The sequence below is a fragment of the Dendropsophus ebraccatus genome, chromosome 5 (genome assembly GCF_027789765.1).
Source record: "Dendropsophus ebraccatus isolate aDenEbr1 chromosome 5, aDenEbr1.pat, whole genome shotgun sequence".
Classification (NCBI taxonomy): domain Eukaryota; kingdom Metazoa; phylum Chordata; class Amphibia; order Anura; family Hylidae; genus Dendropsophus; species Dendropsophus ebraccatus.
The window spans coordinates 104,234,106-104,251,402 of NC_091458.1; the positions used below are offsets into that span (position 1 = coordinate 104,234,106).

The following is a 17,297-nucleotide window of genomic DNA, read 5'->3' on the forward strand; positions in this document are numbered from 1 at the left end:
TAACCGGCACAAATAGCACCCGAATGACACGCACCCGCAGACGCAAACCTCTGGTATCCACTACCCTGGGAACAGACGAATCGGCCGCTATGGAACGGTACCTGCGAAGTGCCCGCTCAGCCTCCTCACATGGCGGCCCGGCCAGCTCCCAGCAGTCCGGCTCCCCTCTGTCTCTGGTGCTCCTGCCACCTTCCCTGAATGCCTCCCGTGACTCCAACTCCGTGGGAGACGCCGGTGAGAGAGACGCTGGCTCTCCGGATCCCAGGCCTGCATCCTCTCCGGGCTCAGTGTGAGCCGAGGCGCCTCCTCCGCCTGAGGCAAAAATACGGGCGCCATCTTGGGCACATGTGGCTGCGCCGTTAACAACCACCATGACGCAGGTTAGTGGGGACATGCAGAGGCTGACAGATTATGGTGATGAGTGGGACTGGAAGGCACACTTGAAAGCCCTGCCAACTAAATCTGAGTTGGACTCGCTATTCACCAAGCTAGAATCTTCCCATAAGCATGACATTGCAGCCCTGCAGAAAGATCTCCAAACAGTGGGTCAGAGAATAGTGGAGATAGAAGACGTGCAGGAACAGACTTTTCTACACTAGATATGCACAGAGAAGCTATCCAGACTAACTCTACTCAGATTGCGGAGCTCATGGCTCTTGTTGATGACTTAGAAAATCGTCATCGCCGCAATAACCTGCGCGTCAGGGGCCTTACTGAGGATGTGGGGCCTAACCAGCTAGAGACCTGGGCCTTAGACTTTTTTCTGCATCTCCTACAACGTCCCCCAGATCAAGCGGTTGAAATAGATAGGATCCACAGATCCCTTGGTCCAAAGTCTGCAGATCCTATGCGCCCTAGAGATATTGTGTGCAGGATCCATTTTTTCAAGGATAAAGAGGCAATCCTGCAGAAAGCAAGAGAGGCTAAAGACTTATCATACCAGGGCAACAAGCTGATGGTGTTACCTGATTTAGCACACCGTACCCTACAACTACGCAAGGTGCTGAGGCCGGTGCTCGACGTTCTGAGAGAGCGAGACATCCCGTATCGTTGGGGATATCCCTTTCAGTTATTTGCCAAGAAGGAGGGAAGGTCTGCATCATTTCGATCCCTGGGGGACCTCCCGAAATTTCTGGGGACATTTGAAATACCGATGATATATCTATCCCAGACTGGCCTACGGTTTGCAGTCTCCCAGTACCACCGCCTGCAGAAAGATGGCAGCGAGTGGCCCCGAAACCCCAGAGAAAAGCGCGCGAAAGACGGGACTCTCCTACCTGAGCTGCGGGGCATCCATGTTGCCCGACATTTCCTGTGGCAGCCCAATGGCTGTCTATGTTGCTGGTTTCTTAGTTAGCACATTTTGAGAGTGTCTTTTCTTGTGTAAAGTTTGTGCATTCTGTTATTACTGTTGTGTGCTGAGGTTCTCATCTCCATACCCTCTAGGGGTACACTGTTAAGGCTAGGGTAGGCCCAATTGCTACCCACCTGGTCTTCCTCTCTCCCATCTAGGGACAATAGCCATCGGCTGATACTGTCTGTTGACAATTAGAATTGTATAAATGTTCTCAGAGGTCGGTTTAGCCTCTACTTCTATGTTTGTCTATGTCTTGTCTATGTTTGTCTATGTCTTGTTTGTCTGGTCTGTCTGTGTCTCCCTCCCTTGTTCTTCTCTCTCTATTCTTCTATCTCGCCCTCACCCCCCTCCCTCTCTTAGTGGGTGCCCGTCTCGGCTGAGCCTTGTGTGTGCTTCACTATTCTGGTCTTTACTTCTCCTTAACTGGTTATTATGGCAGACCTAACGTTCTGTTTGTACAATGTGCGAGGCCTTAATTAACCCCTCAAAGAGGAGTCAGATTTTGTATCGCTTACACAAAAAGAAAGTACAGATAGCAATGATGCAGGAGACCCACTACAGTCTTCTTAGCACACCTAAAAGCACTTCTAGATATTACCCCTCTTGGTATCATAGTTGTCACCCTGACAAGAAGAGATGTGGTGTTTCTATAGCCATGCACAGGTCACTCCAACATGAGTTGGTTGGGACATTGCATGACACCGAAGGGCGTTACCTGTTTGTAAAAATTAAACTTGTAAATACTGTGCTTACCTTAGCTAACCTATATCTTCCCAATAAGGGTCAAGTGGAATTCGGAGTCCGGGCACTTCAGGAACTGGCCTCATTTGCCGAAGGTTCCTCTATTTTGCTGGGAGGTGATTTTAATCTCTGCATGGATCCAGGTATAGACTCCTCAACGGGTAGGTCATCGGTCCCTCTCAGAGCCATCTGCAGGTTGAAAAAGAGCTTACTGGCTATGCGGTTGGTTGACTTGTGGAGGGTGCTTCACCCTGGCGTCAGGAACTATAGTCATTATTCCCAGGCCCACAATAGCTATGGCAGGTAAGACCATCTCTTTGTCTCGCATGCGCTGTTAGACCTACACCCGAAAGCCTCTATTGATGTCTTTCTTTGGTCGGATCATGCTCCTGTACTGGGCTAGCTCCTCATTTAAACAAAAGCTTTAGCTGGCGTCTCAACGACAATTTGTTGAACGATGAGCTGTGACTTGCGAACATTAAAAAGACCATCGGGGACTTTGAGTCTATCCATGCAGAGGACTCATCCAGTCACCCAATAAAATGGGAGGCCTTAAAGTGTGTCCTCCGCGGAGTATTCATCTCCCACGGGGCCCGGCTCAAAAAGGCCAATGACGCTAAATTAAAGAAATTATTAGTAGATCTGGGTCAGAGAGAGGCATCTAACAAGGCAGCTCCGACATCTGCTCTGGAAGCGGAACTCTTGATGCTCAAACAGAGTATCCTGAATATTTTAGATAAGCGTTCGCTGTGCATGCGGGACAAAATGAAATGCAATTACTTTGAATACGGGGATACATGTGGTAGGTTACTGGCCAGGACCATCCACCCCAGACCTCAGCAGTCATACCTGTTTTCCATGAACTCCCCATTCAAGGGTGTTGTGTTCTCCACGGCAGATATCCTGGAGGAATTTAGGTCCTATTATTCTGCACTCTATAACATAGGCCCCAATGTGCCTGCTGACTCTGAGGTGGAGGCGGAAGTGAAGTCCTACCTATCTGAATTTGCACCCCCACGGGTTCCCGAAGATGTGGTGGAGGAACTGGATGCGGATTTTAGCTCTGAGGAGGTGTTGGGGGTTATCAAGAACCTGAAGGCCGGTAAGAGCCCGGGCCCTGACGGATTCACGCCTCGATTTTACAAGGTTTTGGGGGACTTGATTACCCCCTTCTTGGTGCGATCCTTTAATGCCATCTCTGCAGGCAGTTCTTTCCCACCACAGGCTTTAAGGGCACATATAACAGTCATACCGAAGCCCGGGAAGGACGCAACAGTGTGTGGTAATTTCCACCCAATATCTCTGATCAACATTGACCTCAAGGTCTACTCCAAGATCTTGGCCCTCCGCCTCCAGCCCTGGATTCCTGGTATGATCCATTTAGAGCAGGTGGGTTTTGTCCCTGGTCGTGAGGCCAGGGACAACACCATTAAAACTATTTCCTTGATTTCGAGGGCTTGTCGTTCTGGGAACCCCCTGTGCCTCCTGACAGTTGATGCTGAGAAAGCTTTTGATAGGGTGCACTGGGGGTTCCTGGAGGAGACCCTCCGAGTGGTGGGACTGGGTCATAAAATGGTGGAAAGAATTCTTGCCCTATATTCGTGCCCGACGGCTCAGGTGCGGATAAACGGTTCTTTATCTAGCCCTTTTAGGGTTTCCAATGGCACCCGTCAGGGTTGCCCCCTATCTCCCTTTTTGTATATACTGGTTACGGAAAGCCTAGCAAATGCTCTTAGACAGAATACGGCCATTAGGGGTGTGTGCGTGGGGCAGAGGGAGCATAAATTGTCATTATTCGCGGATGACCTTATGATATACATGTCCTCCCCTAGGGTGGGCCTCCCCAATGTTATGTCTGAGTTCAGACGATTTGGTTCTCTTAGTAATTTTAAAGTGAACCTACAGAAATCAAAGATCCTAAATATTACTGTACCGACCCAGGAGGTGGACTTGTTACTTACTAGTTTTCCGTTCAGCTGGAGATCGGACCACATTAAATATTTGGGCACTCATATCCCGGCTGACCCTTCCTGCATATACGACCTCAACTTTAAACCCCTTTTACCTACCTTAGAGAGGGACCTTCGGAACTGGGGCACCTTGCCATTGTCTTGGTTTGGCAGAATTAGTGTGTTAAAGATGGACTCCCTTCCGAAGGTTCTTTACTATTTCCAGACCCTTCCCATCTGTCTCCCATGTTCCTTCCTGAGGCGAGTCAGGCGTATGTGTTCAAAGTTTGTGTGGGGGTCGTCCAGGGCGCGTCTGCGGCACTCGATCCTTATTAGGCAGAAAGACAGTGGTGGTGCAGGCTTGCCTGACTTCACCCTGTACTACAGGGCTTCGGTTGCTGCCTGCGTCCTGGACCTCCTCCACAACGCATCAACTAAACTCTGGGTCGAACTGGAGTATACCCTTAACACTCATGCCGCCCAGGGGATCTTTTCGATTCCCAAACAGGTGGATACGAGGGATATAGACCTTTCCCCACTGTTGAAGACCTTATATACCTCCTGGAAGGGATTTGCAGTTAAAGTTGGTTTGGTTTCTGCTCCGGGCCCCCTCACACCCTCTGGCATAATCCTCACTTCCCTGGGTTAATGGGCCGCTCCGCGTTGTTCCCCCTGTCTGTCACGCACACACCCAGGGTTAGGGACGTGGTCCTGGCCACTGGACTAAGACCGTTCAGGGATTTAGAGGGGGGTAGAGGTACTAGATCGGGGTCATGGTTGCATTACTTCCAGCTACGCAGTCAGATAGGCTCCTTGGCGCCAGTGAGGGAGCTTTGCACCGGTTTGACCACCTTTGAGCAGATATGTATAGCTGCTGAGCCTCCAGACCATAAAATATCTTTATTATATGGTATAATGTTGTCAGAGGGGACTGATGATCAGCTGTTGGGTTTCCAGTCGGCCTGGCATAGAGAGATTGGTAAGACATTTACCGGGGAGGAGTGGCTGAAAGCCTTTGCACTTACTCATAAACTTACTGTCTCCTCTAGATTACAAGAATTGAACTACAAAGTGTTGGCCCAGTGGTACAGGACGCCTGAGCGCCTCCACAAATGGTTCCCCTCCGTGCCTGACACATGTTGGAGGTGCTCTCAAGCCGTGGGCTCCATGCTCCACATTTGGTGGACTTGTCCGCCTGTGTACTCTTTGTGGCAAGGTGTTCAGACCCTGTACAACGCGGTCACATCCCATAACCTGACCCTGACGCCAGAAATGGCTCTTCTTTCTATTTTGCCTGGCTCTTTGCCTACGATTAAGAAGGGCCTACTGGGCTTTTTCCTTCTGGCTGCTCGGCAAATTATTCCTAGGCTTTGGCGGACGACCACTCCTCCCTCTAGACTTATGTGGGCCGAGGCCTTTAGTGCCCTGATGCGCATGGAAGAGTTGAGAGCAGACGAGCATAATATGAGCAAGACATTTTCCACAAAATGGAGGATTTGGATTATGTTCCAGTCCTCCCCTGAGATGGTCAGATGGCTGGCTGGAGATGACTCCCTGGGAGGTACGTAAATCCCTGACCTGAATTCCTTTGCCACTGAGAGGCTGGATGGCGACGGGCTACCGCTACCATGACCCCTCTCTTCTCTCTTCTCTAGTCTTCTCCGTCCACTTCTTTCCTCCACCTTCTACTCCTCCTCTCCTATTTTACCCAGTCCTCATTGGACTCTTAGATAGCACACCAATGGACAGCACGACTACTTCTCTTTTTTCTCTTTCTTTTGATGCTCCCACTCTTGCCCTCTTACCCCCCCCCCACTAAACCCCCCCCCCCCTTAAGTGTTCAGTGTTTGTCGGCGTGTGTTGGTCTAACAACCCTATTTCTTGTTATTGTTCTGTGTTTGCAAATTAATGTAGATTCACCGACTGCCTACATGGTTATATATGTTGTGGCTATCTTCAGGAGATATAGGCAGAATGACTTGACCCTTCACATTCTGGCGGGTACTATGTTATGAGTTCTTTTACCAACTCCTGTTTTTATATCATTCTGTTGGCATTTTCTGCCTTGCCGAAAAGCACTTGATGGGTGTATACCCTTTATATGTCTGTTTACTTTGTTTATTTTGTAAATTCTTTAATAAAAATATATTGAACCATAAAACTATGATGGTTGATAATGAGCCTATAACAAATTATTGGGGGTTCATAATCAGAATAAATGTCAATCTATTACTTTATATCAAATCAGCTTTAGTTTGAGGGTACTTTCCTACATTATAAAACATATCCACATGGGGTGGCTAATAATTGCATGAATTTGGAAATACCGCAAATATATTATGGTGATCAGCCACCACATGTGGTTGTGGGTTCATCATCAAGCAGCAGACGCAGTTTGGGACTACAATCTTACATTGATGGCTTATGGGATTGACAGGGTTAATTCAATATAAAGTATAGTATATAAACATGATAAGGTATAAATGACATCTACATTAATTGAACAAATAGTATTAGGTACCCCTGTTCTCCCTAAGTAAGGTTAACAAATGATGGGACCTCTGGTTAGATATTTATGGCATAATATGTGGATAAGACAGGGGTACCATTTTTGCTTTTAAATGGGCACTGCCATTTAAGGAAAAAACTGTTTATAAGTGATAGTGTGTGATCAGACCCCCGACCGATCACGAGAATTAGCTGAGAAGTCTGTGCTTAGTGTGAACTCCCAATGTAAGTGTATGAATCCATCCTGTTCTCATAGACACAAAGCAGGGAGAGAAGTGTGGCCATGTCTGCTTCTCTCCCCGATTTTTCACTTGAATGGTCAACGTGTGAACACTCAGACTCGACCAATAAAAAACTTTGACTAGCACATTTTACCACAATTTATAAGTTTTTCTAACATTATTTTCTTCTACATTTTTTTTCCATATATACAGATATTAATGTTAGATGAAGCAACGGCAGCAATTGACAATGAAACTGATGCACTGATTCAGGACACTATAAATGATGCATTTAGTAAATGCACTGTGCTTATTATAGCGCATCGCCTTAATACTGTATTCCATTGTGACAGAATAATGGTGATGGACCATGGAAGAGTAAGTAAAAATATAAATGTCAGATCAGTATTTATGTATTTCAGTTGCGTGACCTGTGTTCACACTTTTTTAGTAGAAATTCAATCAAACACTTAATTAATGTTTCAAGTCTATGCAGGGCCGATTCTAGGTTCTATGCTGCCTGAGGCGAAAATTGAAACTGCGCCCCTTCCCCCGCAAACACAACTATATACCAGCAGTGAACATTGCATATATAACTACATACCAACAGTGCATACAGAACTATATAACAGAAGTGCATACACTAAGGGTATGTTCACACTGAGTAAAACAGGTGGAATTCCGCGGTGGAACTCTCCGCCGCAGGATCCCGCCTGTCTCACTGTCCCATAGCCCATCTATGGGAGAGCGTGCGCTCCTCCGCAGCCGCCGCTCTCCGCTCGAAGAAGTAACATAATACTTCTTTGAGCGGAGAGCAGCGGCTGCAGAGGAGCATGTATAAGTGCCAGTCTTAATGGTGGTGACATATGGGGAGCCAAGTGTTAGAGACCCCCAAATAGTATAGGCCTCAGACGGCCTAATACTGCCAGCTTCAGACACTCAATAATACTGTTAGCCTCAGAGACCACCTTACCCATATCATCATACTACTCCCCCCTTCATCCTCCTTCCCCCTCCACCATCATACTACTCCCCCCTTCATCCTCCTGCCCTATCATCATACTACTACCCCCACCTTTATCCTCCAGACCCTCCATCATCATACTACGACCCACTTTATCATCCTCCTGCCCTTCCATCATCATAGTATAACCCCTCTCATCCTCCTGCCCATCCATCATTATAGTACTACCCCTCTCATCCTCCTGTCTTTCCATCATCAAACTACAACCCCTCTCATCCTCCTTCCTCTTCCATCCTCATAGTACAACCCCTCTCATTCTTCCACCCTTTCATCATCATACTACTACCCCTCTCATCCTTCTGCCCTTTCATTATCATAGTATAACCCCTCTCATCCTCCTGCCCTTCCATCATCATACTACTACCCCTCTCATCCTTCTGCCCTTTCATCATCATACTACTACCCCTCTCATCCTTCCGCCCTTTCATCATCATACTACTACCCCTCTCATCCTTCTGCCCTTTCATCATCATAGTTTAACCCCTCTCATCCTTCTGCCCTTTCATCATCATACTACTTCTCCCTTCATCCTCCTCCTGTGCCTTGATCATCATACCACTAGCCCCTTCATCTGTATTTAAAACAAAAAAAGCCATACTCACCTCACCAGTATGGACCCTCTAGTCTTCCAGGGACTCCTCTCCCGCTCTGCATGGGTGACATCACTCGCGCTCGGCAGGGGGCGGGGCTTCCCGCGGCAGGGGGCGGAGCTTCCCGGGACATGGTTTTGCCGGGGCTGTCTCGTCAGAATCAGGACAGTCCCGGCAAAACCTGAGGGCCCCCACCTGCTCCCCTCCTCACCATCCGGACCGGGATCCACCGCTTCTCCTTTCCCTCGGTGACAGGAGAAGACGCCACACAGGCCCCTCCCCCAGGCCAGGTCACAGCGCCATACACGCTCTCTGTTGTACAGCATTGTGACCTGGCCTGGGGAAGGGGCCTGTCACCCAGCGGATGCCGTACAGGGGAGAGGATTACAGTGTGAGTGGGGGCGTCCTCTCCTGTCACTGAGGGCCACGAGTCTGACGGCAGTGCATCCCTAGAAGCTGCAGAGCTGCAGCTTCTAGGGATGCGGAAAGGGGGACACCTGAGCGGGCGGCGGGAGTCAGATGACAGGGCAGAAGTTGCCGCCCCTAAAGGGACCCCAGAATGTGCCGCCTGAGGCGGAATACTCATTCCGCCTCATGGCAGAAGCGGCCCTGAGTCTATGACAAAAATGGTTATGAAAGAGCATATGTACATTTTGTGATACTTTTTTTTTTATAACTTACAAGTATGTTTATATGGTTTGTGTCACTGTTGTATTTTTTTTTTTTTTTTTTTTTTTTGCGGAAATCAACAGTACAGGCGATTTTAACCCTTTAAGGACAGAGCCAATTTCGATTTTTGCGTTTTAGTTTTTTCCTCCTTGTGCTTAAAAGGCCATAGCACTTGCATTTTTCCACCTAGAAACCCACATGAGCCCTTATTTTTTTGCGTCACTAATTGTACTTTGCAATGAAAGGCTGAATTTTTGCATAAAGTACACTGCGAAACCAGAAAAAAATTCAAAGTGTGGTGAAATTGAAAAAAAAAAAGCATTTTGTTTATTTGGGGGAAATGTGTTTTTACGCCATTCGCCCTGGAGTAAAACTGACTTGTTATATATGTTCCTCAAATCGTTACGATTAAAACGATATGTAACATGTATAACTTATATTGTATCGGATGGCCTGTAAAAAATTTAAACCATTGTCAACAAATATACGTCACTTAAAATCGCTCCATTCCCAGGGTTATAGCGCTTTTATCCTTTGGTCTATGGGGCTGTGTGAGGTGTCATTTTTTGTGCCATGATGTGTTCTTTCTATTGGTACCTTGATTGCGCATATACGACTTTTTGATCGCTTTTTATTACAATTTTTCTGGATTTGATGCGACCAAAAATGCGCAATTTTGCACTTTGGGATTTTTTTGCGCTGACGCCGTTTACCGTGCAAGATCAGGAATGTGATTAATTAATAGTTCGGGCGATTACGCACGCGGCGATAGCAAACATGTTTGTTTATTTATTTACTTTTATTTATAACCTGGGAAAAGGGGGGTGATTCAGACTTTTATTAGGGGAGGGGGCTTTTTACTATTAACAACACTTTTTTTTTTACTTTAACACTTATACTAGAAGCCCCCCTGGGGGACTTCTAGTATAAGTGCTTTGATCTCTCATAGAGATCTCTGCAGCATAGATATGCTGCAGAGATCCATGAGATAGGCACTCGTTTGCTTTCGGCTGCTGCAGCTGGAAGTAAACGAGTGCCGAGCCGGGGACGGCGTCATCTTGGAGCGGTCCCCGGCCGGCTTCAGAAACGGAGATCGCTCCTCCGGGATAACATCCCGGAGGAGCGATCTCCTCCACTAGACACCAGGGAACGGCTAAATCCGGTAATCGGATGCAGCTGTCATGTTTGACAGCTGCATCTGATTACTGTATTAGCGGGCACGGCGATTGGACCGTGCCCGCTAATACCTACGGTCCCGGGCTACACGCGGCACCCGGGACCGCCGCGGTTCAGAGCGGGGTTGCCGCGCGGCCCCGCTCTGAACTCCCTTACCGGCATCAGGGCGTAAATTTACGCCCGATGTCGTTAAGAGGTTAAGAAACTTTGTAATTGGGTTTATTAGGCAAATAAAGACTTTTCCCAGCCCCCCCCCTTGTTGCATCAGACATGCCCCTGTTTGTTCTATGGAGAGGGGAGGGGGGAGGAGGAAGGAGGGAGATGAGTCCAGTAGAGAGCAGAGAACAAAGGATTACACAGGAGGAGCTATGTGAAAGCCTCTATTCAGAGGTTAGAGAGGTCAGTGCTGACTTAAGGTATAAACACACACACCGTATACGCAGCGTATTTACTGCTGCGATACGCAGCAAACACGCAGCAAATACGCAGCAGATTAGATCTAAATAACTGAACACAGCATCAAATCTGTACCAACAAATGTGCTGCGTATTTGCTGCGTATTTGTTGCGTATCTGCTGTGTATACGGTGTGTGGGTTTGTACCCTTAAGAGGAGATAGCCCAGTGATGTAGCTGTAAATTATTTCTTTGTTGTCCTGTTTTGGTGCTGCATCTCCCTCCACCCCTCCCCTTTCCATAGAGAACAATGAAGACAGTGGGGAGAGCTTCAAACTGCTTCCTCATGATAAAAAAATGCATTTTTCGGCTAATAAACCCAAATACAAAAAGTTTCTTAAAATCACCTGTACTATTGATTTCTGCAAAAAAAATAAAATAAATTAAACTACAGGTACACTTTAACTCCTACCTTGCAGGCCATTGCATTGCCACTTAGCTCCTATGCCTCCTACGTAAAACAAAGTGTTAGGCCTTCTTCTCAGAACAAGCTTGGCCTTCAGCTATATAGCCGCTGGCTCGGTTCAGGAGCAGAATGGCCACCATATCTTCTAGATATTGTTCACATTCTTCTCCTGAAGGGGAAACACCATCCAGAGCAACAAGTCCTTTCATTTTGCATCATGCACTGCTGTTTACTGAGTGGCCCATATAGGTAAGTGGCGGTGTAGAGTGTACCACTACCTATAAAGGAGGCTTGGGGCCTGACAGTACCTGATACTGTTCCCAGTAAGGACCATATTACATGGCCCTAATCACAAATGTAAGTGATTTGCTATATCGGCGCTTGCTTACTGAGCCTATTATATGGCTCAATAATAGTGCAGCAAGGGCTGCATAGACATGTTTAGATATGTCCGAGCAACCCTTGCTTTAAATGTGTAAAATAATAAATTTTATACATACCTCTCCACAATTCCTAATGTTCTCCTTGCCACTAGAACTTTAGAGATGGTCTTTGAAGTGACAGGCCGCTTAGCCAATCACTGGCCAGTGATCGGCTTGTCACTTTAAAGATCGGCTCTGAAGTTCCAGCGGTGGCTGCAAAAAGAACATCAAGAATCGTAGAGGTGTATTATTTTTTTTACACAGTCATCAGCCGTCGGCCATACATTGCTATTACATGCAGCGGCCGATGATTTTTAGGCTGGAATAAACAACAACGATCAGCCGATGATGGTTTCATTATAAATTTTTTGTCTTTATTAGGGTCCATTTACACAGAAAGATTATCTGACAGATTATCTGCCAAAGATTTGAAGACAAAGCCAGGAATGGATTTGAAAAGAGCAGAAATCTCAGGCTTTCCTGTATGACCTGATCTGTTTATAGTCTGTTTCTGGCTTTGGCTTCAAATATTTGGCAGATAATCTTTCTCTGTAATGGTGCATTTACAGACAGATTTATCTGACAGATTTTTGAAGCCAAAACCAGGAACAGACTATAGACAAAGAACACGTCATAAAGGAAACACTGAGATTTCTCCTTTTGTCTAATCCATTCCTGGCTTTGGCTTCAAAAATCTGTCAGATAAATCTGTCTGTGTAAATGCACCATTACACAGAGCAATAATCTGCCAAATCAGCCTGATTTCTGGCCTGATTGGCCAGATTATTGCTCTAAAAACCCTAAAAAAGGGCCCTAAAAAACACAAGACACCATTGAAAAAAATAAATGAAATGAGAATTCTCTACACCTCTTGTTCACCATTGTATTAATTAAGAAAAGGAAAAAAAACCCTCAGACATAGTCCTTGATTACGACGTTTCTCTAGATAAGAGAATCTAAAAGAAGTTATAATAGTAGTTATTAAAGGGTGCTCTATCTAGCTAGCATAGACGGCTGTGAACTGCACTCACACTGTACACACACTAGCTGTTGCTCACAATTCAGCCCCCTCTCTTGTAGAATGACCTCTATATTGGTCATCAAGTATGCCCAGGAGCCTCTCTCATTCATCTGATTGGAAGAGGTCCTTTCTATTGTGCCTATAGTCTATGGGGCTTGCTGTAAAGTATACACTACATACTGTTAAAATAGTTCAAGCAAGATGGTAGCCCCTGTAATAATGTGGAAAAAAACTAAACAAAAACAAATTACAATTGGATAATAGAAACGCATAAGAAAAAAAGAATGCATTAAAGATGTGGCACACCTTCTACTCTTGAGGGGGAAACCCTGTCGCTTCAGTCCCCCATGGCCAAGCATATACACTGCTGCTCCGTTCAGTGTCTACAGGAGTGATTGACCTAAGTAATGTGGTCGTCTTTCAATGGATAGGTAATAAAACATTGTTATCCTGAGATATAGAATGATGCATTAAATGTGTTTGTTTTTTTTCTTTGAAAGATCATAGAGTTTGACAAGCCATCAGTCTTGTTGTCTAATGAAGAATCTACATTCCATGCCATGGCAGTCGCCGCAGAAAGAAGATTAATTATACCAACAATAGACAGATCCCAAATTAAGGAATGATATTATAAGTGGTTTGAAATGAAAACTAAAAAGGATTTATGGTCCCAATACACTGACATTTACACCACCAGGAGATTTATAGGTCTGGATATAAATATGTGAAGAATAACTTGGCCCACATGTAAAGTGAATGTATAAAGAGGACCAGTCAGCAGCAGCTGTGATTCCATAGTGATTATAAGTTATGGCTATGCAGTATTAATGTTCTTGCAAATCTCAGGGTTAGGGGGGAGAGGTTGCTGAGATAATAGAGACGTATATCGGACTCTCTTTTACAGAAGGTGGTGGCCATCATGTTTTAATCCAGAGCATGCTCAGTCCTTCCTGCGAGACATGCTGTTTCAGTGACTACCCCAGTTGCAAATAGGGTAACTCACCCACTTTTTTCAGCTACCCAGCCACCTCAGGCAGCTACAAACAGGTCAGAGGGGGCTGGGATTATTTTCTGAGATGGGAATACCCCTTAGAGGAGAAGTCCGGCGAAAATTATTTTTTTATATGTTATTACTTATGGAAAGTTATACAATTTTCTAATGTACATTAATTATGGGAAATGCTCATATACTGCTATTTCCCTTAATTTAGTGTATCAGGAAGTGTTAGAATTATCTCTGAAGCAGTGACGTCACGACCAACGGTGTAATTCCTATGGAGTGTCCAGCAGGGGGCGCTCTATATATAGAAGACAATGAGTACCATTGACTTCTATATATAGTGCGCCCCTGCTGGACACTCCATAGGAATTACAGTGTATGTAATGTAATGTAATGCACTGTACTGTTGTGACTTTATGAATACATTTATGGAATACATTTGCAGGGCACCGAGCAGGGAGGGAGAGAGGTGCCATCTACCTCCCCCCCCTTGCTCGGTGCTGGGAACATATACAAAGCACTACTCCCCCATTATCTGCAGATAATGGGGGAGTAGTACCTTTTGCTATCCCTATCACCGCCCGCGCCGCCGCCGCTCACACAGGGGCTGCTGTTCATGCCCCCCGCCGCTCCCCCTCCTCCTCCCGGCATCAAACTTACGATCGCGCTGCTGATTCCCCGCCGCCCGCGCCGCTCCTAACTACCCGCCCGCTCGCTCGCCCGCCCCGTTCCTGGCCACCGCTCTCTGCTCATGCCGGCCGCGTCAGCCCGCCCCCACCCCGGCCGGGGACACCAGGAAGCGCCGTGCTCCCGGCCGGGGTGGGGGTGGGCTGACGCGGCCGGCATGAGCAGAGAGCGGTGGCCAGGAACGGGGCGGGCGAGCGAGCGGGCGGGTAGTTAGGAGCGGCGCGGGCGGCGGGGAATCAGCGGCGCGATCGTAAGTTTGATGCCGGGAGGAGGAGGAGGAGGAGGGGGAGCGGCGGGGGGCATGAACAGCAGCCCCTGTGTGAGCGGCGGCGGCGCGGGCGGTGATAGGGATAGCAAAAGGTACTACTCCCCCATTATCTGCAGATAATGGGGGAGTAGTGCTTTGTATATGTTCCCAGCACCGAGCAAGGGGGGGGAGGTAGATGGCACTTCTCTCCCTCCCTGCTCGGTGCCCTGCAAATGTATTCCATAAATGTATTCATAAAGTCACAACAGTACAGTGCATTACATTACATTACATTACATACACTGTAATTACTATGGAGTGTCCAGCAGGGGCGCACTATATATAGAAGTCAATGGTACTCATTGACTTCTATATATAGAGCGCCCCCTGCTGGACACTCCATAGGAATTACACCGTTGGTCGTGACGTCACTGCTTCAGAGATAATTCTAACACTTCCTGATACACTAAATTAAGGGAAATAGCAGTATATGAGCATTTCCCATAATTAATGTACATTAGAAAATTGTATAACTTTCCATAAGTAATAACATATAAAAAAATAATTTTCGCCGGACTTCTCCTTTAAATCCTATGCGTCATACTGCTATCAAACAGCCTTCAATACATATGGATAGTCAAAACGGTCAACCAGTCTGATATGCTGATAGTCCTTTAACAAGACTTTTTATGTTCAAAGTAGTTTTTTTTATCATTTTAAAGGAGAAGTCTGGCAATTTCTAAAATCCTGCAGCCTGCAGGGGGAAATTGATTGCAAGTAGGCACTTACCTCTCCTCGTGCCCGCAGTGAGCAGCAGGAGCGGAGCCTGTCGCAGCTGCTGAACTGGCCGCTCAGCCAGTCAGTGACTTGAGTGGCCAGTCCATCAGCTGGGTTGTGACGTGGACACCCCAGAGATCCCAGAGCACAACAGGGGTCCCGCGGGCAGAAGGAGAGGTAAATTCTTACTTGCAATCAATTTTCCCCCTCCCCCAGCAGGCTGCAGGATTTTAGCAATCGCTGGACTTCTTAAAGGGAACCTGTCACTCCCCGTGCCGGGGTGACAGGCTCCCGACCCCCGCTACAGCCCCCTATACTGACCTGATCCCGCTTCTGGATCTGGTCGGGTCACGGAGATCTCAGCCGCTGCAGCCCGGAGCGCGCTGGACTCTCCTGTCATTCTCTAGGAGTGTTGGACTCATCTCCCAGCGCGCACGCCGGGCTGCAGCGGCTGAGATCTCCGTGACCCGACCGGATCCAGAAGCGGAACCCGGCGGGATCAGGTGAGTATAGGGGGCTTTAGCGGGGGGTCGGGAGCCTGTCACCCCGGCACGGGGGGAGACAGGTTCCCTTTAAGACGTTTCGAAGTTACTGCACTAATTTTATGTTTATAAATATATTTGCTATATGATGAAAGTGTGTGTGTTGGTTCCCCACAAGTCTATTGGTAGACTGCATACATTCAGTGTGCCTGACATTTATTTTTGTAGGGTATATTCATATGGGGAAGATTTGTTCCATTTGAGAATCAGTTATATTTATCACAATAGGATTGTTACTGTAGCATTTACATAGATTTCTACAGGCCCATTTAGATGTACTGGACAGTCTAAAAAATTCTGCGTATGAATATATCTTTAGTGAAGCACCTTATTTTCATGTTTGTCTCAGCTAAATAGCTCACACTCATGCCAAAGAGAAAAAAGGGAAAACATTTCATCCTAAGCTGTACTTTTTTCTGCAAAAATGATAATCAGTGATATGATCGAGTCTGAATGAAACTGTATGAAATGTCATGTGTTAAATTCAGCATTAATCTATAAGCAGGTAAAAATGTGCCATTATACCAGTTATTTATAACCAAACTACAGAAATAGAACTTAATTTATAAATATATGCAGTCAATAAAGAAGGATTCCAATATTTATATTTAATAAACAAAGTATGATATTATAGCCATACCTATGTCATCCCTGGAAATCTTCTTTCCAATGTATTTGTTAGTAGGTTCTATAATCTGTAGCAAATTAAAGGGACTGTCACCTATCTGGGGGCAGCATAAGCCTAATGATGCTGGATTACTTTTCTTTGTAAGTGCCACATATATGATGAAATCACTGTTTAACCCAACAGATTACTCAGCAAGTGAGTGATCTACTAGTAGCCCATAGTATTGAAGAGCAGCCACTCCAGGCCGCCAGTGATTCTGGTCATAGAACACTGCCAATCACTGGTGAATAAGCAGGCTGGAGCAGCCGCTTATGGATATTGCTGACTGCTGAGTGTGCACTTAGTAGTCTGCAGTGTTAGTGATTAAACATAATTCAATTATATTAATAAACCCACAGTGCAGGTCCAGAAACATTTGCAGGTCAACTGGTCAATAATTCATTCGGCTTAAATATGTGACATAAGGCTGCAATAAGCCAGCACTAAACATATGTTTCTGTTAAACAATCGTGCATAAGACTGTGGATGAATGACTACAGACACTATAGATGAAAAATTTATCATACTAAATAGAATGGCTGTTAGTATTATATTAAGAAATGTTGTTAAATTTTGTATTTAAGGTTGACAGATATTTATTAAATTTTATTGTATTTATTTAATGCAAAATGTGTTTCACGTGTCAATAGAGCTTGCAAAGTAGACTATTGCTACATGTAAATGCACTCTATTTTTCCCTAACTTTGTTCTGGCTGTCAGTATTGTAAAAACTGCCTGAGCTCCATTTGGCCATAACAAATAAAATTCATTATTACACCACGGACAGCCCCCCTAAATAATATCTTACATTGTGTTATTTGGTTGTAGCAGGTGATATT

General features: G+C 46.0%; 1 protein-coding gene across 4 annotated transcripts in view; it reads left to right on the forward strand.

The window, feature by feature from the left end:
- LOC138792866 (ATP-binding cassette sub-family C member 5-like) overlaps positions 1–13,624 on the forward strand; it is a 101,692-nt gene extending 88,068 nt beyond the window's left edge. For all 4 annotated transcript variants that reach the window (XM_069970868.1, XM_069970865.1, XM_069970867.1 and 1 more), the window contains 2 exons: positions 6,990–7,154; positions 13,039–13,624. In XM_069970868.1, coding sequence (XP_069826969.1) covers positions 6,990–7,154; positions 13,039–13,164 — 291 coding nt within the window. In that variant the 3' untranslated portion in view covers positions 13,165–13,624. The remainder of the gene's footprint in view (positions 1–6,989; positions 7,155–13,038) is intronic.
- Positions 13,625–17,297: the final 3,673 nt, after the last annotated feature.